This window comes from Mchenga conophoros, linkage group LG6 (assembly GCF_057382185.1).
Source record: "Mchenga conophoros isolate Kocher_MC1m ecotype Shallow Benthic linkage group LG6, M_conophoros_male_GT1.1, whole genome shotgun sequence".
Lineage (NCBI taxonomy): Eukaryota > Metazoa > Chordata > Actinopteri > Cichliformes > Cichlidae > Mchenga > Mchenga conophoros.
In genome coordinates, this window is record NC_140531.1 from 22,990,928 (window position 1) to 23,015,385 (window position 24,458).

At 41.1% G+C, this 24,458-nt stretch overlaps 2 protein-coding genes across 3 annotated transcripts in view; one reads left to right on the plus strand and one right to left on the minus strand.

The window, feature by feature from the left end:
* The first annotated feature begins 211 nt into the window (after positions 1–211).
* On the plus strand, positions 212–12,645 carry lonrf1 (LON peptidase N-terminal domain and ring finger 1). The gene is made up of 12 exons (XM_085276832.1): positions 212–944; positions 3,089–3,207; positions 4,084–4,206; positions 6,272–6,466; positions 6,591–6,804; positions 6,898–7,000; positions 7,127–7,241; positions 7,344–7,465; positions 7,567–7,725; positions 7,972–8,134; positions 8,245–8,397; positions 10,186–12,645. The coding sequence occupies exons 1-12, from the start codon at positions 335–337 to the stop codon at positions 10,342–10,344; spliced, it is 2,235 nt and encodes a 744-aa protein (XP_085132958.1). The 5' UTR covers positions 212–334; the 3' UTR covers positions 10,345–12,645.
* cabp4 (calcium binding protein 4) overlaps positions 12,421–24,458 on the minus strand; it is a 29,249-nt gene continuing 17,211 nt past the window's right edge. For both annotated transcript variants that reach the window (XM_085276834.1, XM_085276833.1), the window contains 4 exons: positions 24,219–24,362; positions 17,467–17,576; positions 14,976–15,123; positions 12,421–12,758 (listed from right to left, as the gene is read on the minus strand). In XM_085276834.1, coding sequence (XP_085132960.1) covers positions 12,730–12,758; positions 14,976–15,123; positions 17,467–17,576; positions 24,219–24,362 — 431 coding nt within the window. In that variant the 3' untranslated portion in view covers positions 12,421–12,729. The remainder of the gene's footprint in view (positions 12,759–14,975; positions 15,124–17,466; positions 17,577–24,218; positions 24,363–24,458) is intronic.

Genomic DNA, 24,458 nt, shown 5'->3' on the forward strand with positions numbered 1-24,458 from the left:
CTTTCGCAGTAATATGGCTTCTGTTTGGTTTTATTTGACTGTGAAGGACTTGGGGGGGTTAAGAAGTTCCAGTTAGAGCGTTGACATTTAGCACACTGGCAACTCTTCCGTAGTTATGAAACTTTCAAGCACAGGTTTTGTAACCGAGAGGTCCCGACCAATCACGGCACGAGTCTGCTGCTCACGTGACAATTATTTTTTTTATGTAACAATCGGGTATCTATGGGAAAGTGCGTTCAATATACCGCTGAGGACCACGGCAGCCGTAAAATGTATAAACACGTTAGCAGTAAGTCTCTATAACATATTATTGCTCATCTTTTTAGACGCTAATATGTCGCTCCAGCCGCAAGCGGCGGACGCCCTGGAGGAGAGAAGCGCCTTCTTCTTCGGTGCTGACTCGGGCAACGTCTCGGAAGAGGAGAACCACCATGAACTTATACTTCAGAAAGCTAACGCTCTAGCGTCCGAAAACTGCCTTAGAGAAGCCATTGATTGGTTTTCAGCTGCTATGCGGTACAGTCCTGTGCAGCCCGAGCAGCTCAGCACTTTCGTGGACTGTATCCTCCGCAACTTTAAGAGGAAAGCGGCCGGGCCAGAGCCGCTGTCGGGCCGTAGTAGCCGGGATGCGGCGGAGAGCTCCGCGGAGGAGGACGTGCTGGAGTGTCCTAACTGTCACTGCTTTCTAGGTGAACCCGTGACCTTAGCCTGTGGACATTCATACTGTAAACGATGCTTACAGCGACGGCTGCTTGACAAATGTAAACTGTGTACTGAACACGTGAGGGGCGAGGAGAAAGTGAACGTGATTTTGTGCGGACTACTAAGTAAATGGTTCCCGGAGGAGGTGGAAAAATCGAAAAAAGTAATGGAAGTGGACGCACTCTGTAGAAGAAAACGCTACCAAGAAGCCGTGGACCTAGCAACCGACGTGATTCAGTCAGGTCAGTGTTGTTAACAGTGCCAGCCGTGCACTCGGGAGAGGTGTGTCTACTGCGCACTCTCACCGAGCAGGCATGACTGGAGTGCGGATGTGTTATTACTTAAGCGGCGTTGTGTAGTAGTGACGGGAGCGGGATACGTGTATGGCCCCTGCCCTCAATGGGTTCAGAGGCGACAACATGGTGACCAACATATTTTTTAAGTAGTAATTAGTTAATTTCATGTGTTATACTGACGCCAGTCTCCTCTTGCTCTGCCTATCTGCTGGGCCCAGCTTACGAAATGGCACAAGATGGGCATGCGCGCTTTGTGCACGTTGCGTAAGGCAGGTCGTGACACATATTGGAGCAGGTTTTGTAACTTCTTATGGGGGGAGGGCGGTTGTATTTTGTAATTGTTATGTCTGGGCGAACCACGGTTTCATAAATGTCTTAGAAGGTGCCGGGGGTCCGTATACACACCCAGCAAAGGCAGCAAGTTATGCAATGAAAAAAACTAAACCAGGCTGGTTTATTTATTTGAAGTTAGCCTGCTAGTGATGTGGGAGGTTTGTTGGCATTGAGTTTCGCAGGTGCAGATGCAAGTATCGATAGGAAACCCCTATGTGGGTGTATTGAAGTGAGTAATGCTCCTCTGTCCGGTAAAAACAAACTAGTCATACTGTAAACTGCCCGCATGTACACTGAGTTCCCAGGTTAAAGAGGACAGACCAGAGGATGGCATACCCTGCCTTCGTGAAAACAAAAATAGAAAGTAAAGCAGTGTGATGCATTGTGGGTATGCTGCTGTCTTACAAGAAGAACAGGCTTTCTTTTCCTTCTTTTTTTATTTCCGGATTACTAAATTTCTGATTACTTTCAATCACACAACGAAGGAAATCTAGTCTATTCATTAAACTTGATAGTTTGAGTAACTTAAAGCAAAACTTTACCCCCCCCCCCCCCCCTTCCCCCTAAAATGGTAAATGGTTTGTTTTTTCTGGATGTAACATGGAGCTTGCTGAGGATAAATTAAGAAATAATCAATACAACCCAAATGCACTTCCTCCCCTACATTAGACGCTTGGAGTTACCTGCTTTCAAATTAACATCATATATTTGTGTGTTCCTTTTTTTGTTTCTCGTTTGCTGCTTCAATTATTTTAAAAGGAAGGGCTGTGTGCCGGATGACAAATGACAAAATATGAAATTACAGCCTGCCCTCTTCCTGGATTGTCTCTCAGGTCGTCCCAAAAGCAGTGATTTGTACACATTAAAGGTTACATAAAGATAATAGCAGCATTACCCTTCTGTCACTCAACAGTGGGTAGAGGACTTTACACCGATGCCGCTGAGGTGCTATTGCAGTCGTAGCACCAGCTTACGACAGTGCAGACCCACAGTTTTGCATCCAACCTGAGGGGAGGATAGAAAGTTCCAGACACAGAGTGGGTGCTTCGCTGATGTAACGATGACAAGACAAACTACCCTTACCCTTCCAATTAGTATCTCAAATGCTCCATAGAAATGAGATAATCTCTCTCAGGGAAACGTAATACATTATTAGCACTGACAGTATGCAATGTGGTTTATGATGACACAGTAGTTAAATAACAAACTTCATCTGCCACGCAGACAGATTGCTTTAAAAGGCTGAGGCAGGCTGATTACATAGCCAGTGGAATATATCTTCATCTTAATGTTTAGTCTTTGTCACAGGTGGAAATATTTAGAGCTGTTTTAGGCCCTCCTTAATGGCAGCTGTTATACCAACAACAAAGCAGTCTGCCTTTCAAAAAAGCCTGTCATTGTGTTTAAAGCATATGTCATGTTTTGTAGTGCTTTTTCTTTTTAATTTAAACTACCACAGTGGACAGAACCATAAAGTCAACCAATCTCTCTGGTCTTGCAGGCTCCTGCAGCTTGTTTTCCTTTTACACTGTTTGCCCAGAATTCATTGACACAGTTAATATGTAATGCAGGGTCCTGATTAATTGCATAATGTGTGTGCTATTACTTGAGGTTTAACCTGCGTTGCATGTCACATACATGTCAAATCATGCAGCAACTGAATGGTTTGTATTTGTGCAAGTGTTGAGGTTTAAGCAATTTCCTCCGGCCATTAAACGTTTTTCTTTCCCCTCTCCTTTTCATCCTGTCCTCTGCAGATCCAGACATGACGGTGGTGGCGCGACTGTCTCGAGCGGAGGCGTACATGGGTCTGAAACAGTACCGCCAGGCTTTGGAAGACACTAACGTTTGTCCCCGATCCAGCTGTTCTGCTGAAGTAGGTCACTCAGTGATACTGCAGGAATATGGTAGTCTGCTTTAAAAATAGAAATGAAGCATGACTAATAAATAATAAAGAAACAGAATGACTTTGTAAAATTTGTAAAAGTCTGAGGGATTTATGTGGTTGAATGACTGGTGTTGGGTAAGTTAGCATAGAACTCCCTAAGGATAGTGGACGAACTCACACAACTACCTTTTGCATAGTCGAGTCTAGTGTGCATTCACCTGTTGTGATATATCGGTCAGCCAGCCTTTACTTAGAAAAGGTGTATTTTAAGACTGCTGCCGTCACAGCCCCACAGATGGAGAGAGAGCGGCCTCATTAACTGTGTCATTAGTGTCGTTATATGCTAATGACCTGTAAATTGCAGACCAGTTTACAGCAGCAAGGTTTATTCATTCATCCACATTGATATAGAACACCTTTCAAGGTTTATGTTGGATTAGTGACCAGTGAATTATACTTTTTGCCGATCTCACTGTTTGCTTATAGGCCGTACTTTTAACAGCGGGCTGCTATTTTTACTGTTACATAAAGGAGCTTCTCTTTGGGTAAATATGTTACAAAAGAGTGTCATGACCAGTCAAGGTTTTCTCGATGGCAACTGAGAATGCAGCGATTAAGGTCACAGACATTAATGACTATTACATCACAAGCACGACACCAAACGTCTGTGTCGAATGCCTATGACATGTTTTGTGATTTTATCTATGTCATGCATAGTCATATTGACAGGCATTGAAAGCATTGTGTGTATATATATATATATATATATATATATATATATATATATATATATATATAAAGCTACACCTTTAGCTTGTGTTTTTGAAGCTTATCTGAGAGTCACATTTGCACGTCTTCTTTCAGGCTTTATTTAGGAAAGCTTTGGTGCTGCATGAGATGGGCCAAGTGGACGAGTCTCTCCAAGTCTTCCTCCACTGCCTGGCTGTTGATGAGGACTTTCCCTGTGCTAAAAGACAAGTGGAAAAGGTGAGAGGATTACGGTGTCTGCTGTGAGTCTGCTGCCAGGGATGAAGTGGAATTCATACCGTTTTAACTATTTTAAGTAGTTTAGGTCCAGGGCACGAGTGTCTAAGCTGGGAACACAAAGCTCTCCTTCTCCTTATTCATTTATTATTTATTTTAGAGCCATTTGTCTGTTTATTTAGCATCTGCTATTATATTACAACCCTAATGTAATCGCCTTTTGTAATGACATCTTAATCTTAACTACTGAATTACTCATTTAACTGGGAGCATGTTAGAGACATTAGGTTTTATAAGCATCCTGAAAGGAAGGAGCTGTTGCGTTGCTTTGTTTTTAATAGGATTTATATTGTCAAGTGTCCTTTACAGTTTTATTATTCTGGTCATTGATGCTGATATATTTAAATTGAAAAGAGAAAGTAAGAAATTAGTTACATAGGCCATGGGACATTAAAGCTATTGGAAATATGGAAATATGAAGCATTTACTGTTGGTGCTTTACTCAAGGTGATGATTGTGGACTGTATGAGGGACATTGGATGCACACAAATGACATTGCTTTTGGTTTGTACTTCCATGACCATGAACGTTGCTGGTTCCTTCGATCTCCCTGGGATCATCTTAGAATTGCAAAAGTTGTTAGTGGGTCAGATCTTATGACTGTGCTTCTAATGACGTTAGTACCACTTAAAGATCAGACAGAGCACAGTATTGTAGTTACATAAGTGACATGCAGCTGACTAATGTATGCAGGACTACATTCGTTCTCTGCATAGCGTGACAGTTCGCCATTATGTGCCTAACCTGGTCTGTGTTCAGCTGCCGACACAAGCGTTTTCTGTAATCGCGTTTCAAAAATTGATTCGTTTGGTCATTTTGGGTTACTGGGTGTGTTGGCATCTTAACTAAATTTCTCATGTTTCTGATTTGGAAATTAGAAGTGAACTAGGCATCTTTCTGCTACAGCGTGGAAGCTCGGCAGCATGAGCCAATAAACCAAGGTTGTACGAGTTGTACCAGCCTCCTCAGTACCAAAATGTACCAATCAACTAATTAATGAATATGAAAATGACACCCACTGTCCTCGTTTTCATGACTAAGCTCAGACAACACTGAAATGACGCTCAGCATATGGTTACACATCTGTTAAAATAAGAGTGAAAGGGTAAAAATGAAGAACAGAAGTTGTGATACATACACATTTCTGGCAGGGTCATCACTTTCACCAGCTTTATCACAAGCCTTATTTGCTGCACGTAGTTTCCTGTGGAAATATTCTGATGAAATATTTTTTAAAATATGCAGTGTTGGAGAAAACGATGTAGAGGAAAACGAGTGAGTGAAGCATGTGTGAAATGATCTATAATTCAGGCTCTGTCAGTAGTAGACAATAAGCTACTACTACTTTTAAATTTTAGATGTTCATTGATACGTTTTGTTTTTATAGTCTGGGATTAATCTAAAACTGTGAGTGTTGTTTTACTGACATCTGGGAATTAATTATTTATTTTGAACATAACATAAATCACTTCAATGAAGGAACAAATGGTAGTGTGTAGTTTATTCTTTTCTCATTAAGCCCGTTGTGCAGAGAGGACAAATAAGTCTATGCTTCCCTCGCTGCACACTATATGTTTGAGGCCTGAAAATTAAACTGTTATATTATTACTGTGTGAAAAAAAGAGTATTGCATGAACCTGAGAAGAAAATTCACAGTGTATAAAAGTGGCTGTAATTCTTTGGTGGTGACGACAGTATTTTGTTGAACCCTTTGAAATAAAGCTTAGAGTCTGCTCTTTAGGCCCGTGTTACGTGTGTCGGTATCCAAAAATGTATGGACCTAACTGTATTCCTTCAACCTGTGTGGCACGATATGTAGTTTAAAGCCAGTGTTTGATGATTCATTTGAATTTGAATGAGCAAATCTTACAAATATGGGACACCGGCTCTAACACTATCTGAGTCCTCTAGTACCCAGAAGTGTTTCTTCTTCAGGTTTTCTAAGCTTCCCAGGATGGCATTGATGATTTTAGGTGACATTCCAATAACACGCTGATTTCTTTCACAGATCTTGTGTGATCTGCTCTCCCCCGGTGATGAGAATGTGAAGGTTGGCCTGAGGGAAACAACACAGAACACACTGACTCACTTACGCAGTAAAATCCTTGTGGCAGATACCCAAGCCCAGCCACAGAGACCAGTTCAAAGGCAACACCTCCACCAAGTCCGTGCTGCCTCTGCGCACCATCTGGAAAACCAGGAGGTACTAACACAATGGAGCTCAATCGCAGAGTTTAATAATGAATTTGTTAATAATGGCAGTTGTAGCCACACCAGTGAAAGAACCACCATCATCTTCTTAACCTCTGTCCTGTGTCATTGTGTAGAAACGCTGGGAAAGTGTGGAGCGACCTGGTTTGAGCCGAGCTCATTCGCTACGATCGCATAGCTCTAATTGTAGTGAGGAGGGTCTAAAGAGAGTTTGCTCTGCTCCTCAACTGGGGGACCAGGACAAAGGAAGCCTCCTGAAGAGGAAGTTGTCAGTGTCAGACATAGAGCCCTGTGTAGTGGACAGCGGAAGTAGCAAGCATAAAAAGCAAGGTGCATTGAACAGCTTTCTGCTGTTTTGTTTTTAATTTCTAACCCAAATTGAATTCAATTAAATTTTATTAAAATACCTCTTCTTGTCTTAAGGTGTGGCAAAAGGCTCCAAAACCCCCCCCACCAAACCTAAAATGAGAATTATTCCCAAGGATCTGCTGGACTCCAATGACCTGGAGTGTTCTCTATGCATGAGGTAAGCACTGCCTTGTGCGCCACATTTACTGCTGGCTTACATCAGCGCTCATGGATATGACTCAACAGCCTGGCTGCTTACATCTAGAACAACAAGCTGATTGTTGGATTTTTGTGACCAATGCAGATTGTTTTATGAGCCTGTAAGCACACCATGCGGCCACACCTTCTGTAAAAACTGCCTGGAACGCTGCTTGGATCACATGCCCCAGTGCCCGCTCTGTAAAGAGAGTCTCAAAGAGGTGAGAGACACAAATTTACCAAAATTGTGCTGGTGTTCTGCTAATTTTTTAAGGTGCTCTGTGCTTCCTGTTTTTATTAACCCATTCTCCCGCTCGCTTCAGTATCTGGCATCTAGGAAATTTAAGGAGACCATACTCCTGGACATGCTGATCAAACAGTACTTGAGCCGGGAGTATGCAGAGAGGACTAAAACTCACCAGGAGGAGACCAGAGAGCTTTCTGAGTGAGCAGCCTTTTCATTCATGCATCATGTTTATCAGTAAGTGTTTTATGCACATCATAGAAAAGTCCTAAACTCGTTTCCCTTTAATTCCTTCTCCCCAGCCTGACAAAGAATGTGCCTATCTTTGTGTGTACCATGGCGTACCCTACTGTGCCTTGTCCCCTACATGTGTTTGAGCCACGTTACCGCCTCATGATTCGCCGCTGCATGGACACAGGCACCCAGCAGTTTGGGATGTGCATCAGTGACCCCGAAAAAGGGTAAGTATGCAAGCACAGGCACTGTGTTGTGGTTTGCATAAGTCACTAAACAAAAGTCTTAATGCAACATGAAGATAGTTATGAAAGCACTTGTTCAAAGTCTTCATTGATTTTTCTGCTCATGACTGGTAGATGTCAGTAGACATGTTATTGCATGTAATTAATTACCTAAGGCCCTTCAGGGGTCATTAGAACAATTTACCTCAGCTACATTTTCTAAATAAACAGTCATATGCCTTCCTGCAGGTTTGCAGACTACGGCTGCATGCTGATCATCAGGAGTGTCCATTTCCTCCCCGATGGGCGTTCGGTAGTGGACACTATTGGAGGAAAACGCTTCCGGGTCCTGTCCCGAGGACTGAAAGACGGTTACAGTACTGCAGATATTGAGCACTTGGAGGATAGCAGAGTAAGAACCACAGCGAATGTCATTTAGGTGGAAGGAATCCTGTTTTTTGTTCTTGGAGAAAAATCAAGTATCTTAAGTTTAACCAGGCCAAACGATTCTTTGCTTGCCAGGTGGAAGACAGTGAAGAACTAGCAAGACTACAAGAGCTGCATGACGCAGTGTATGAGCAGGCCCGAGTTTGGTTCCAGAACCTCAAGATCCACTTCCACAACCAAATCCTGCAGCACTTTGGACCAATGCCAGAACGAGAAGCTGACATCCAGGTACGTCTCACAGCATATCCAAACTTCCATCTGTGAAGATCTGAATATCTCTGTGCAGATTAAATAGTATCTGACACACTTACAAATATCTCACATAAACCAACAAATGGTAATCGAATGCTTGAGCTTATTGAGATGGATGTAAGCTGTTTGCATTTAACTGCAAAGCTTTCTGTGGGTCCTTTGTGTTTACTGTTATATTACACAGAAAATATTGCACTTCACTGATGTCTTGAAGTGCAGCAATGATTACACAAGCACATGTGTGTGTTATAAATTAAAACTGCATTTGATGAACAAGAGGATGACTTGTAATTCATGGTTAATTTAGAATAAGTGAGCTGGAAAATGAAACCTTCTGCATAATTAAACTTCTGCTGAGGTGTGCCTCCCTGCAGTGGGAGTTAATATGGGGGAAAAGTATTAATGGTGTGAGTCACTTTATATTGTTTGTACAGCAGAACAGTTTGTAAAAATACTGCACGGCAGGGAGTTGGCAGCAGAGTTGATTTATTATTATCAGAACTTGTATCTCCTGAATTTGCCAACAGCGGTCGTCTTCTTGGAAACAGCGCACGGCCAGTAAATCTTGCATCACTTGGACTTTAAATTATTATATGAAACTGGACCATTTGAAACTCGACACACTTGCCTTTTTGGGAGACCCGCATTGCCACGTACTCGCTTGCGTCAGGGATCTTAATACCTTAACGTAGGTGCTGTGTGCGCTCAGATGTAGCTTTTACTTGCAGCCTGCAGCGTTAAAGGGGATTACAGCTCACTTCTTTGGACACCCACTGGGTGGAGTCTATTGACAATATAGGCTAAAGAGCTTAAAGGGTGCTTCATAGCTAATCCTGGCTGCCCTGTTGCATCAGAACAGTGTCATGAAAAGACTTTACCACATGCTAGCAAAGACACGACACTGACCTTTTATTCCATTATTATAGAGAAATAAACTGATTATTTGCTTTGAAGTTAACTGTAGCACACACAATAGTAAAGACCATTCACTTCTAATACTGTGTCAAGTGCAAATGTTTTAACTGGCTCAGGCTTCCTGACTCTGGCACAGTCATACGTTAAGTACTGCATTTAGCTGCACATAAGGAAAAACTATGAAGTTTAGTAATAAATGTAGCACCAAGTTAGAAATAAGTTAAACACTGACTTGGTACAGAGTTTAAAAATCTCTATGAGCAGATTGATTTGAATCAGTTTCATGGGTGAATGGATTTAATTACACTTCTAATTAGACTTCTGAGATGTCTGCAGCAACAAAAAACGAATAGATAAATAAAAGTGGCAGATGATCAGGAGATTTTGGAGTTATTGATTACTGGGGGGGTTTGGCATGCTCATAATTGACTTAATACATTAAAAGTCCAAAATACTCATAGTCTGCATTTGTGTTATGAGACTTTCTATGAAAGATTAGGATTTAATTTAATATGCATGCACTGTTGGGGTTGGAAGAAAGGGAAAGGCTTTTTCTCAAAGCCAGAATAATAAAAAAAAAAAACTGAATATTTCTATAATTTAAACTACAACATCCAGTTCTGCTCAGATCCTTGAGATTCAGAGTGTAATAATTTGGGTTTTGTCTGTTTATCAGTACTAGTTTTCAGAGATTTTCTCAACATGCTCCAGATGAGAGTATCACATTTGCCTTGTTCATTGATGTTAAACATAGTACCAGGACCCTCAACTGAGTTGGGCTCAGTTTGTCTCACGGCAAAGGTTTGTGCTTTCTTGAAAGCTGCTTACACTCTTCCTCCTTTCTTCCAGGCGACTCCGAATGGTCCAGCCTGCTGCTGGTGGCTGCTGGCTGTTCTGCCTATCGACCCTCGATACCAGCTGTCTGTCCTGTCCATGACCACCCTCAAAGAACGTTTGGTTAAGATCCAGCACATCCTCACATATCTGCAGAGCATCCCCAACAACTAGAGCTTCCCTACAAACAAACAGCTTTTGGACTTTGAAGTGACATAAAGAAGAACCCTTCAGCAACACCTGCTTTCGTTCCTACTGCCAGTTCACCCCATCAGTTACAGCTAAGAGACCCCCCCATCACCACCACCACCACCACCACTAGTATGTGGCTCGATCAGTGCAAAGCTGTCATTCACTCTAACATATACGGCCAAACCACCTCAGGGATACTTTGAGTGAAACATTTGATGTTTGTGATTATGAAAAAAGATCTAGAAAAAAAAAATAAGACAGAAACTATTCTCATCTGCTTTATTGTCAATTTCCAGAAATATTTCCTGAATAATTGCAGAAAAACAAGAACAAGAGAAGTTACTGCAGCACGTGGTTAATATTTCCTTGTTGTTGCTCTTGAGTGACAGAGTAGGATATCCCATAATCACTTTTTTTGGGATTAATGCAAGTGAACTGAGGGGAAAAGTGTTTTTTGTATGTTTGTTTTGTCTTTGATGTATGGAAGCTTAATTATGCCACTGGAAAAACAAAAGAAAAAAAAAATACCAGGCAGAGCTGGTATCTCATAAATTTGAATTACGGACTAAAACTTGTGACTATTAAGTAGATTTTGAGATAATGACCCCCAATTTTGACTCGTAGATTGCACCCCCCCCCCCAAAAAAAAAAAAAAAACCCCAAACAGCAACAAAAATGCTTCCACACTGATAGGACCAGTGAAAGGCTTTTTTTTTCCCTCTGGATTTGTTTCTGAGCTGTAAAATTTTTATCTGGAGGAAAGGCGGTGTGACTCTGTGAAACAAAATCCTAAATGCTGAAAGTCCAAAAAAAGTAAAAACAAGATTACTTAAAGGAATAACTGTGAAGTGATGTATGCACGGACCAAGTGCAACTAAAAGCTGGTGCACGTGTACCAAACACAGATACAAGTATTACACTTTTCTTACATTACACTTCCATTTCTGCCTCTAGGGAGCGGCAAAGGACCTGTTGAAAGAATACATGTTTCTTCCAGCTTCTCGTGCATTTTGTTGCTCCTAACCTGAGTTTAAGAGGAGCACGTGACCTTGAAAAGTTTTTTTTTTTTTGTTCCTAATGTTTTCTTCCTTTGGCAGCCTCAGGTTTGGCCCTGGCTTCTCTTTTCTGGTTGGCTCACAGTGAACTTGAATTCCTAATCTCCTTCTTCCACATACTTGTCATGGACCACAAGATTCCTCTAGAGCGTGTGTCTGCAGGATCCAGTGGTTCGGTTCTTGAAGTGCTTTTAGTGTCTTCTTTAAAACAAAAAAACAATCCAGCTTCCCATTGAGTTAAGTTAAAACTGAATTAATTTATGAGTAAAGTAATATGTGTACATTGTGTCCATAAGTTGTGTTTGAAATCCTAAGGGGGTCTTGCAATATTATGGCAAATTGAAACCAGTAAAATCAGCATGCCTACAGCTATTGGGTTAGCATTACTCTTTATTAAAAGCTGCTCTCTGTCTGCGTGGAAGAAGGATGGTACCTGCAGTGCTTCAGTCAGAGGACTGCGTATGCCTTACACCATTTTGCATTGTGGTTTTGGCATTGGTTACCATTCCCTATTTTTTGGTCACAGCATGAATACTATTTTTAATTGTATATCTTTTTTTTTTTTTTTTTTCAGAATTAATTTGAGCTACCGGGCGTTCACAATATCTAAGAAAAGCCAAGGGGGTGGACGAGTAGAGTTGTATGTAAACTGTTTGTACAAAGGCTTTTTGGACAGACCTCGCTTTTTTTTGCTCAGATGTTTTAAGTTATCAATTTTCAATAATAAATGCACTTTTTTTTTCAACATTGGCTGTGGTGGTGTTTTTGTTGGGGGGGGGGATTTCCCACACAGAACAGCTGAGCATTATTTTTCTGCAACATTGACATCATAACTAAAAATGCAAATTGTTAAATAAAAGCTGCTCTTACAGGAATATTTATTTAGATTTGTGTAACTAATTTAGCAAATATTGCTAAATTGTACAAGATCATATGCAGCATTGCCTGTTTCCATCACAGCTACACCTGCTATGATCCATTCATGTATCAGTTCCATAGGAAATACAGTAAAAACAGTTTAATGAGAAATCATACCAGCTCTTTCTCTGCCACCAGAGGGCAACAGTGCAGCATTAACAAATACAATAAGGGTTTCATAACTCACCCTCTGCCCACTGCACTTATTCAACCTCAAACTTTTATTATGAAAATATAAAGAGATCTCTAAGTGGATTACACTTTCACAGCCAGCCATGTGAAATTCAATATTCCACAAAAAAAAGAAAAAGGACAATAGGAGTAAGTAGACAGAAATAATGGCACGCAGCTGATGAATCTGGGTGCTGAATGCTCCGTGTTCTTCCATCAGAGGTCATCGTGCAGAAAGCATCATAACAAACTCTGCAGGGGGAGACAGACAGCAGCAGATCCACTGATAAGGACTAATGACACTAATATCACAAAAAGTCATGCCGTTCTCAGCCCGTATGACACTGTAATCACAAAACGTTTATGTGCTCGCCAGGTTTATGAAACACTGAAGTGTTTACAGGATAGTACGCTTTGGTACTTTGAATTTTAACTGCTTTAAACCCACTTTAGAGTTATGACTACTTCTTTAGCTGACCTTATTGATTCATCTGGATTAGCTTGTCAATGAAGACAGCTATTGACGTTTCCTGTTAATGAAATCCAGCTGCAGATTGCAGATCGATCACATCTTCCATGTTTCCATTGTCCCTCCGAAGTGCTTTCAAACAATTATTATTGGCGTGAAACTATTGATCACTGGGTAGGAAAGCATAATTCCAAATTAACCTAGTAACACTGTTTTTTTACTAGTAACAGCAGCTCTGTTGTAGTCAATCAGATCTCCAGTTTGAGCCTAAACACGATCATTTTCACTGTCCTCATGGGCGCCGTAGATCTCTGTGGGCCATGTGCCTGGTAGTAATACTGCACATGTGTCAGGACTGGATAGATACACTCAATATGCTGCCCTTGGGGCTAATTGATGATAATGAGGAGCACCTGCTTATTGATCCACGGAGTGACACACCTGTTCATATGTCCCCAATCATAATTGATTGGAGTCCTGAGACGAGGCGAACAGGATCACAGCTTGCTTTAAGCCTGTGGTGTGCCGCATACTAATTTCACTCACACAAACGTCGTATTGATAGTGCTGCACGTGCTCACACGTGGACGTGTTTATATGTGTGTGTTAGTTAATTGTTTATCTGAGTGCAGCATAATGTGATTTCTGCTGAGTCCTTGAGCTGCCCAGCAGTGTCTACTCTTTGCATGTGGCATGTGACAGGTGTCCAGGCATGTGTATTGATCGGCTTAATGCAGCTCTGATTACATTGGATCGCTCCAGCCAGCTCACCTTGACTTAACCAGCCCTCCTGTCCTGTCTCAACCTTTTGTACCCCATTTCGCACAATTTTTTTCTTCTTCTGTCCCTTTCAAATTTGACCCATTCTAACTAGGTTCACCATGTCCTTCCTTACCACAGGTTTGACAGCATTCCCTCCATATATCAATTACATCATTACATCAGGTCTGGTGAAAACTTTACATATTTCATAAGTCTTGGGTGGTGCAAAAATGGCTTCATGGCACCATCTATAAAATTTAAATGAAGTTCTTCCTCTCACATAGTCACATAGTTTGAACTTCATGGATAAAATCTGGGACACATGTGTAACATCCCTTTACAAAATGTTCTTGGGGTATTCAGTAACTTGTAGCTATACGCTATGACCCGAACCCAGAATTACATTACAGTTATACACGCTATACTTCAACAAACTCCTTCCAGGGATTTAATTGGATTAACCTCATATTTTTGAGTCCTTGGCCACGCTAAATTGCAAAGCTTTCCAGTTTTTCTTAAACAGTGACTCTGTGCTGCCATGGTGAATTTCAATCAACTTTGCCATGGCACTCTAATTTGCTGTAATTAACACGCACGTTGTTGAATATGGCTTAAATAATTTGGCTGCTTGACATGTTTGGCAGAGTTTCATACAGAAGCCCTTCCTGACACAACCGCAAAGGGGGATTTGTGTCTCCAACTGGAATTAAACAGCTGACCTTTCATTCGCCAAGCAAACATGTAAATGACTACACTATGGAGGAAATGTTTAGAAATAGCCAACCTAGTGGCAACGGGGAAAGGATGTTTTACATGCTGATGCACCAATTCGAGCAGGTTTTTGGGAGCCTTAAGGAGTAGATGTTACTTTATTGTGAAAACTGTGTAGATGAGACCCTGATGGGAATTTGGCACAGCTTAAAAACTGACATGAAGGTGGGTTGCAAAGGAGGTTGCAGCAGAAGCAGCAATTATGAGCAGAATAAGGTAATGTAAATAATGTAAATGCATAAGATTTTCCAGCAAGATACGTAGAGGAGTATCAGCTGATATAAGTTGACAAAGTGATTAGCCTGCCTGAAAATCCACTGACTACGGAAGTCATACAAGTACCCCTGGCTAATAATGATACTGCGCACCCATCCCCTGCACTCACTTTATCTCTTTTAAAATAATGATTCCCTTTCATATTTTTGCCTGAAGTCTGTCCTCTCCCACACAAGTCCCCAACCGCTCACCATCAAAGTCAATGTTGCCATCTTTGTTGAGGTCAATGTCACTGAGGATCTCCTCCAGCTCGCCTTTCTTCAGCTTCTCCCCGAGGAGGGTTTTCATGCCCTCCCTCAACTCATCAAGTGTGATCTTTCCATCGCCATCACAGTCAAACTGCAGCGGGTAGGGTTAAGAGCAAGAGGGTCGGAGCACAAACATGCAGTGAGCGAAGAAAGACGAATAATTAGACCATAGGTGACGAGAACTGAAAGCCACGCAAAGAACAAAAAGAAAAAATTAAATTACAAATTTGTTAGATAATGATGAAATCAAGCACTGGATACAGAACAACAATACAAGGAATAATAAGCAGAAGAGAAACAATAAAAGTCGAAATTGAGTTTTGCATCGAGTATGTGGATGCAGATTGGCTGCGTGAGCTCCCTGGGAGTTTGAAAACAGCTTGAATGTGCAGATGGTTCAGTGCTGACTCATGAAAAGTTAGTAGTTGAGAAAGGCTTTTGACGAGACTCTAAGTTAGAATGAGCTGAAATGATTTCTCATTTGTTCAGCCTGAGTTTTGAAGCTCTGTATTCAGAAAAGGTGAGAGCTAATGTCCTATTCTCCACAAATTGATTCAAACACCAGAGCTGGAATTTCTGGTTTCTGGCAGCAATGGTAATGAGTCAAAGGCGAAACAGAGGAGTCATTCATAACATACACCAGGGCCCACGAGTGGATAACGATATGTATTTTTGCAGTTTTCCCTGCATACACCGACAGTGGATTTGAATTCAAACATCAAAATCTGTCTGAGGTTTAACCACAGGAGCTTAACAAAATCATAACAATAACCGTTTAGAAATCATCCCTCTGGAGACAACAGACCCACTGGCCCATCCAAATCACCAGTTTAAGATGACTTTGCAGCCTCCCTGAGTCTCCTGTGTCCAAAGTGCAGACTTCAAACTTTAAACCAGTTTTTAACCCTAACAGTGCAGTTTTGTGGATTTTAATGACAGTTTGATGCATAAAAGTCCCACAGCACAAAAATAAATTGAAGCGATGGTTATTTAATGTCAGTCTTGCCTTCTTTTCTTGAGTCAGTGGGTTTTACCTTTGTGTATTTACATTCACATCCACCTTCTCCAGAGGGTTTTTTTCATGAATGCTTTTTGTAATAATTGAAATAATTCTGTGATAATCCACTTTGATTGTTTTCTGTGGTCTTTGTTGTAACTGAACTGCCCAGTACATTCATTCATCTCTCTCACAGTTTCTCAACAACAGTTTCCGCAGACTCAAGAACAGTTTCTTCCCAAAGGCCATAACCAACCTTAACTCATACGTGCACCGATAACATAGTCCCACCCCTTCATTTTCCCTTTTCCCTCTAAAAACCACCACTGTGCAATAACCCGAACTGTTGTAACACTATTTATTTACATATTTAGTTTTTTACACCAGATTGTATATTTGTACATTTTACATTTATTTCTGTTAATACTGTCCATATGTATATAGTGCTGCAGAACATTTGTATTTTTCAGCATAACTGAATCATTTGGAATCAACTCCAGATCTTTAATCTGCTTAATTTGTCATGACATGAAATGACCGATAAATTTTAAGCCTCTGAAAATGGGGGAACTATCACTAAAAATGTCTTTAACTCATAAAGAATTAATACAATACTTTTGGTAAATTCAAGAGATTTGGGAGGCAAAACTACAAGAATTATATCGTTGTCCAAAATGTTATGGGCTTGGCTGCAAACTATATGTTATTTGGCATTTGAATGTAGCTCATATCCAATTTCTCTCTTGCTTTTCATAACAGAGAAAAAAGAGTGAGAAAAAAAACAAACCAGGAGGCTAAATTTACAACACAGATAAATGAATCTCAGTGGCCTGATGTACACTCTGATGTGTTCTCAGTTGAAATCATTAAGAGCACATTATCAGTGCTGTCTGTTTTGTGGTACCCATTAAAAACCTATCATTCTGTAATGTGGTAATGGGATGAATCCAGGTGTGCAAAGCTGTGCTTACAAATAACATCATCAACATCATCGCGTTTGTTTTGCTCGGCCATAACCGACGTCACACGAGGGCCCTGAGCTGCTGTTGTACCTGCTTCTGTGTTCGTGTCAAAGGAAACGACTCAATAAATATTTCCCATGTCAACGAGGCACCGCAGCATTTCAAGGCAACTCCGCTGAGAACAATTACAGGTGGCATGAAGAAGTGTATTTAGAGTATAAGCTGTGGGTCTCTGGACAGTGCAAACCAGACTGCCTGAAAATCTCATCGATAGAAATACTTTTCTTTCTCCCTTTTCTTCTGTATTCTTACATAGAAAGCCCTCTTCCCTCGGCCTCTATTACAGGTAAGAGTCACACAGTTCTTGGCAATCTTTAAAGAAAGGTCGCACACTTCAAAAAACTGTCAGTACTGGGTCTAATTTACTTGCTTAAAGGAATATTTTTTTACACTTTCTGGCTGGAGACCTTTTTACCTGTTTGAAGGCACAGCGGAGCTCTTTCAGCCCGACCATATGAGCTGTCTCAGCCACCATCCTCGGCCCCATTAGCTCACAGAAATCATCAAAGTCTACATGACCACCCCCTGTAGAAAGACACACACACATTCACGTGTACACACACATTCGGAGATATGCACAGAAAGACTGTCAAGAGTTACTTTGTGCGCTTTCCTTGTGAGGCTATGGTGCACATACACTGTTCAAAAAAGCTGGGAACGAGGAAGGAACATTTTGAAAATACATCAGATCAAAGGGGAAGAAAATCATGCTGGATATCTATACTGACACAGACTGGGTGATGTGTTAGGAATGAAAGGATGCCACATCGTTTGCTGGAAATGAAAATGATCAACCCACATCCAGACAGCCCAAGAATCAAAGTAGAAACATGACGTGGCAAGCTAGTCCATTTTGACCAAATTTCATTGCTGGATGGACTAAAACAGACTGAAGCAGTCCCAGTGGTATTCAAATGGATTTAGGTTAGCCAAATATGGGTACCAGTTAATGGTATCAACTCGTTCATGCTCCAGGAACTGCCTGCATACTCTCGCCACAAAGTCAGGCATTGTCGGAGGAGGAACGATGTCTCCACCAGTCTAAAATTGGTCTAAGGATGTCATTCTGATACCTAATGGTAGTCAGGGTGCTGGTGCCTGTAGAGGTCTGTGCGTCCCTCGATGCATATGTGTCACCAGACCATCACTGACCCACCACCAAACTGGTCATGCTGAACAACTTTACCGGGACTATAATGTTCTCCCCGGCTTCTCCAGACCCTCTCCCATTTGGCACATTTCATTTTTTTAACAGTGTAGGTGTTACGGGCACATGAAATATTTATTGATCAACATCCTGTGAGAATTTTGGTGACTTTTTTCTAGATATCATACTTAGTCGATTTTTTTGGGCAATGTGTTTGGCTTTAAGGCCCGCTGCTAGAGACTCGGTGGCTTTAACTTAAAATCAGTCTTCATTTAGCTCTGTTTTAGGCTGACCTGACTGACCAGCCTGCCAAAGATGGTGCACATTTGGAAAGCATGTCCCATTTAAAACCAGCATTAGTCCTCATCACCTGCTCTGATTAGATGACCACCTGGTGCTAGGTTCACCCCCAGTTTCTAGTGAAAAGTGGACATTTGCTGTAATTTTCACTTATGGCTGGTCTATGGACTGGAGTCTGATGTTGAGTGAAAGGGAAATAACTTGTTCAAACAAAGCTAAAGCTCCTACAGGATACTTCTCCATGTATGGCAGTTTCAAAAAATAAAAAAAATCCACACGGAGAGAGACTGGAAACTTGGCTTTAGCACTGTAAGCCAATTACAGACATACATTTCAGCCAAACTCATTTTAATCTTCTATACCAGCAGTAGCATGCTTCAGTGTCCTGTCTTCTGACTATCACCAAGTTCCTGCTCATAGGGGTTCATCTAATTTGTTTTTTTTTCTCTCTGCATTATTGTAGTGCCCTTACCTTAAGTTGGCAGTTGTTGTGATTTGGCACTATATAGTCTATCTCACAGGTGTCGAACTCCAGGCCTCGAGGGCCGGTGTCCTGCAGGTTTTAGATGTGTCCTTGATCCAACACAGCTGATTTAAAGGCTAAATTACGCCCTCAACATGTGATGAAGTTCTCCAGAGGCCTGTCAATGAACTTATCATTTGATTCAGGTGTGTTGACCCAGGATGTTATCTAAAACCTGCAGGACACCGGCCCTCGAGGCCTGGAGTTCGACACCCCTGCTCTATCTAGTCACGCTTCCTGGTTTGTTCCCTTTTTTGTTCAGTCTGTTCCAGTCTCGTCTCAGTTTTGCCATCTGTCTGAGGTCTGGGTTTTTGTCTTCTGTCTGCAAAAAGCTCGCGTGTCTTTGTCCAGGTCTCAGTGCCAGTCCTGTCTCCTGTCCCTGATGCTGTTCTCTCTGTATTTGTTTACGTGTCTGTGTCAGAGTCCAGCCCATGTTCTGTTACGTCCTGTTTTGTTTTGGTAGCCTGTGTCTCGTGTGCGTTATGTTCAGTTTTGCTCCCCGTTTCTCATTAGTCTGTGGTTAATTTTCAGCCATCTCCACATCTGTTGCCTGTTATCTCAATATCCTCTGTGCATGTATATATTGTCTCAGTGTTCCCTTCATTTGTACAACCACACTTCCATTAGATAAGAACTATAGCCAGAAATAATGGGAGGAGAAATAACCTATAAAAGAGCTATAAGTTCTATAAAAAACGTTTTCCCACAAATGTCTGAAAAAGAAAAAAGATTTATTTTATTAAACATTTAACTGACCTGACAGGTTGAGGGAGCATGTGTTACAGTTTAGGTGGTGCAACCTCAAAGGCGTGGACGCCTCTGGATTTAAAATAAGAACGTTGAACTGAGTCAGATGATCAGACGATCAGGGACAGGTCTGCTTTGTACACAAGAGCCTGCGCATGGAGCCCTTCATATGGAAAATCATGTCATAAAAATTAAAAATGAACACAATTCAATTTAGTTTTATTCATAAAGCGCCACATCACAACAACAGTCTTCTCAAGCTGTTGCACTGTTAAGTAAAGACCCGACAATATTGGAGACAAACAATAACCAACAACCCGCTATGAGTAAGCGCTTTGGCAACAGTAGGAAGGAAAAACTCCCTTTTAACAGAAAGAAACCTCCAACAGAGCCAAGAGGGGAGGAAGACAGGGCACAAGAACAAGGGTTCAGGGTCACCTGATCCACCCCTAACTATATGCTTTATTAAAAAGTAAAGTTTTAAATCGAATCTTAAACATAGGAAGCATTTCTGTCTCCCATATCCAAACTGGGAGCTGGTTCCACAGAAAACGGGCCTGAGGGGTCTGCCTCCCATTCTACTTTTAAATATCCAAGGAACCACAAGCAAAGCGCTCACTAGGGTGATATGATATAACGAGATCTTTAAGATAAGATGGGGCCTGATTAATCAAGACCTTGTATGCGAGGATTCTGGGTTGAAAATACTGAACTGAAAGGGATCAGTGCTGGCTAGTTTTTGTTTGGGGCTTTGCTCCTGCATTTTGGACCAGTTGAAGACAGACAAAGAAGGACTTGGCAATGCAGGTAAAGACTGAATTACAATAAAAGAGACAGGAGGAAATTTTCTAATAGAATTTACCAAGAGTTCCAAGTTATTAGCCAATAGTATTTATTTGACCTTTTTCAGTATTTCTTAGATAAAAGAAGCAAGACTGGTTGAGCTTAGAGAAATGAGACCCACGCTATCAACCAATCCAAAACTGTTTTAAGAGACCTGGATACAAAGCTGTAGCTGTCCAATGTATTTTTCCCAGAGACCACAATATTTACATAAGTGTATAGCTGGCCTAACGTAATTTAAGTTGTGAAAATTTTTACGAACATCCTCAGTGCATGGATGCTGCTGTGTGTTCAGCCTCGTGTGCTCACTCTGTTGACTTCCTCAGCCAGTTTGATTGCTCTCCATGGTAAATATCAAAACAGACTGATACAGTGGGATAGCTCGTGTTATTAGTTCGACAAGAGACAGGCTTATTTGATAGTGTGGACCAGTAGGCTTTGCCTTCTTTCATTATCTGGATCTTGTTGGACGGAAAAGGCTCTTTCAATAAAGCCACATGGTCATTTTGTGGTTCAAAAATTTAATCAGTACTCTGAGTCTGCTGAGAGAGAGAATCACAACAAACTGACCGGATGGAAAACGCTCTAAATGATGCTGAATCATGAGGCTAATGGATAAAACCGCTGCCTACCACAATAGCAGGGGCTGGATTTTTACATAAAACCTACTTTTAGCAATTAATTCTCTGATTTTCGGGTTGGTAAAGGATTTTCATGCTTGCCTCAAGGTAAAGTATATTTTTTGACTGACTGGCTTTACCCTTGTGAAGCAGCTGTCTGGGGGATTCCTGACACAGCCTTGAAGAATTTCTGAGCCTTAAGTGGGTCAGTGTGAGAGCACAGGGTTGAGGAAACTCCACCAAAAGCCTTAGGAGATTATGATTATTTTTAATTGATAGCGTAATAGTTGTTCTTGAAAAAAAAAAAAAGTGGATGAATTTCATAATCAATCTAGAGGGATTACACTACAGAGGACGAGCTTAGAATATCTAAAAGCTGACAGCACCTTAGTGATCACACCAAAGCCACACTCAACACAGAGTATGAGACACGGCATGAAATATAACACACAGCTGCAACCTCTAAAGGCCTGGTGTGCTCAATATTTCTCTTAAGGTTTTCCTTTTAGCTGCAGATGGAAAATGTTTCTCTACACTGTGTGAGGCATCACTTTATCTATTTTCTGGTTCTTGTTATATACGGATGTGCAAAGCTTCACGTGTGAGTCACCCGTTTCATGGCTGCAGTTTTACACCTTGTGACAGTAGTGATTAAAGCGCGAGGCATTTTTTCCCCTTTACATGTTTAGCTGTATTTGCTGCATGAGTTTTAGTTCACTTTTTGCAGGGGTGCACATTAGATGGAGATATTCATGAGAGCGAGGTTAACGTTGCCACAACAATATCCTTGTTGGTGTCATTCTAAGAATCTAATCAGGATATTATTTACACTGGGGACACCGGCTGAACCTAATTTACTATCTGGTATAGGAGAGGAAGCCAGCTGCACTCTGGTCCCCAAAGATCACAGCTGAAAAAAAAACCCCAGCTTTATTGGAGCAGGTGTGGTGAAGTTGCTACTGACTCACAGTTCAGTATTATTCTTATTATCTATTAGGACAAAAGTAATGGCCCACCCACATATTACATCTACAGGAGCTGCTAGGCCATGGAAACCATGTCATGAAGCTCATGGCACACAGTCTTTGTGCTGATCTTAATGACAGAGGAGCGTTGCTGACTTTTACACACTATCCAAGGACCTGGCTGTGTAACTTTACATGGTCTGCTACTGCCACATGGTCTTGAAATAGCTTCCACTTCCAGTTGATTGTGGGGTATTTAGGAAATTCACTAAATGCCTGCTTACAGAGATGACATCCGGTTACTTTACTGCTCAGTAAAAGAAACCCATTCTTTCACAAATGTTTGTAAAGACAGACTACGTGGACTGGAAACACCTGAATTCAAAGATTAGGAGGTGTGGCCTAATACTTTTGTCCATATGGTGCATCTTTTCATTCATTCATTCTTTCATTCATTCATATTTTTCTGGTTGCTCTGCACTGAGTCACACTAGTATTTTAAAATAATTCCAGAGGCAAGACTATTTTGAAAAGCAGCTACATACAAATAATGAAAGGAAATATCAAAGTTTTCTGCCGTAATGACATTGAGTCATCCAATTTTGCAACAAAAACACTTACATAATATGGGTTTTTTTTTTTACAATAAGAGCAAGAAAACTGTGTCTCTGTGGAAATATGTAATGCATTTTTTTCTCATTGTTTTGGCTGCTGGAAGGCTGAGCTTCGGTTGTGAACATCAACAGGGGAAAAGAAAGAAAGAGCAAGGAGCATGGTGGTATTTTAATGGACCGAAATGACATTTGCTGGTAAATGTGTGTCCTTTAATGATCTGTAGCTGATCTGACATTAGCACTTCACTTTTCCTAGTAAAGATTGAACTGTTTGTTTGGTCACTTGTGCAGGCAAAGGTGAAGGTAAGATAAGACGGATACTTTCATGTGGGTTGTTATTGTTCAGAGTAAGTGGTTCTTGTGCATTTTATCAGTTTGCTGCCTGGCATTATTGTACAGTGCATAAAACATGAAGCATACTCTACCAGGAGTCACCCCACAGCTCTAAAAACTAACTCAGCTGGTGGAGCTATATTGCTGTCATCAGAAATGAATGTTACCTCAGATCATGGTTTAGAGGATTAACGTTTCCTTCCTCACTGCATCTTTTTTCTTGCCTTTCACATGCATTCAGTGGGAGCCAATTAAAATTCAAGAAAAACACACATCATCAAAGTGAATGCATTTAATTGAATTGTTATACATATTATGTTGTGTTATTGCATATAAATATGATGTTCTATTCATAGGAGAATAATTATGATGCTTCTTATTTATGGAGAAATATAATCTGCTCAAATAATGCCATACACAAACATGAAAATAAGAGTTCTCATGATGTGCAGGTGTGCTGATATTGGGCTTCAAAGCATACAATAGTAAATATTATGATAATCCTAATAATTGCAGATAGTAGCATGATCTATGTGAAAAATCCTGGCCGTCCACTGAATTTTGCGTATAGTCTTAATAGAACCCTTTAGATTTTCTGAACAAAGTTGTTTTGACATCGGGTAGGTGATACAGTTCGCTTCACTCCAGGCTATGGCAAAATTCTAGCTGCAAAGATGATTCACCTTAAACTTTCAACACTTACCACACACATATCTGCTTCTCGATCGTTCAGAAAAGAAAGCAGAGGCAAACAACATTAAGGGCAGCGGGAGAAAGATTAAGTGTAAACACACACTTCTACATGTAGACTAACACTCGTACACCCCCAGCACCTGCAGCATGAGGACCATTAATCAGCTTGCTAAAACGTCTTGAATGTCCCCAACTCCAAAGGCAAACATGAGGTCCTCAAGGACTCACAGGAAAGAACACAAGCACGTGGGTTTGTGCAGACACACGACTCACACATTCACACCTGCACTCTACTGAAAGATCCATCAATTATACACGCGTGCTTTAGCCTCTTAGGGAGAAATGGGTCCTTATAGATGCACACTGCCAGATAAATACTTACATTTCATCTTGATTTGCTGGATGATCTCAATGAGCTCCATCTCTGTAGGCATGTAGCCCATGGTCCTCATGCAGTCTGCGATGTCTTTGTAATGGATGAAGCCATCCGCATCATAGTCAAATTCCTTAAAGGCCTCCTGAAGCTCTGACAGACACATAAACAAATTCCATCGACTGCAGCAAACCGTAAAGTTGGGTTTTCCCAAGAGTCAAGCGTGCACGCACACACCCACACACACAG

Excerpts from the sequence above, each read along its gene's own strand:
- lonrf1 (XM_085276832.1), top strand. The coding sequence starts at position 335 with ATGTCGCTCCAGCCGCAAGCGGCGGACGCCCTGGAGGAGAGAAGCGCC. Across the intron at positions 3,208-4,083 it reads GATCCAGCTGTTCTGCTGAA|GCTTTATTTAGGAAAGCTTT; the intron begins GTAGGTCACTCA and ends GTCTTCTTTCAG. Across the intron at positions 6,467-6,590 it reads ACCATCTGGAAAACCAGGAG|AAACGCTGGGAAAGTGTGGA; the intron begins GTACTAACACAA and ends GTCATTGTGTAG.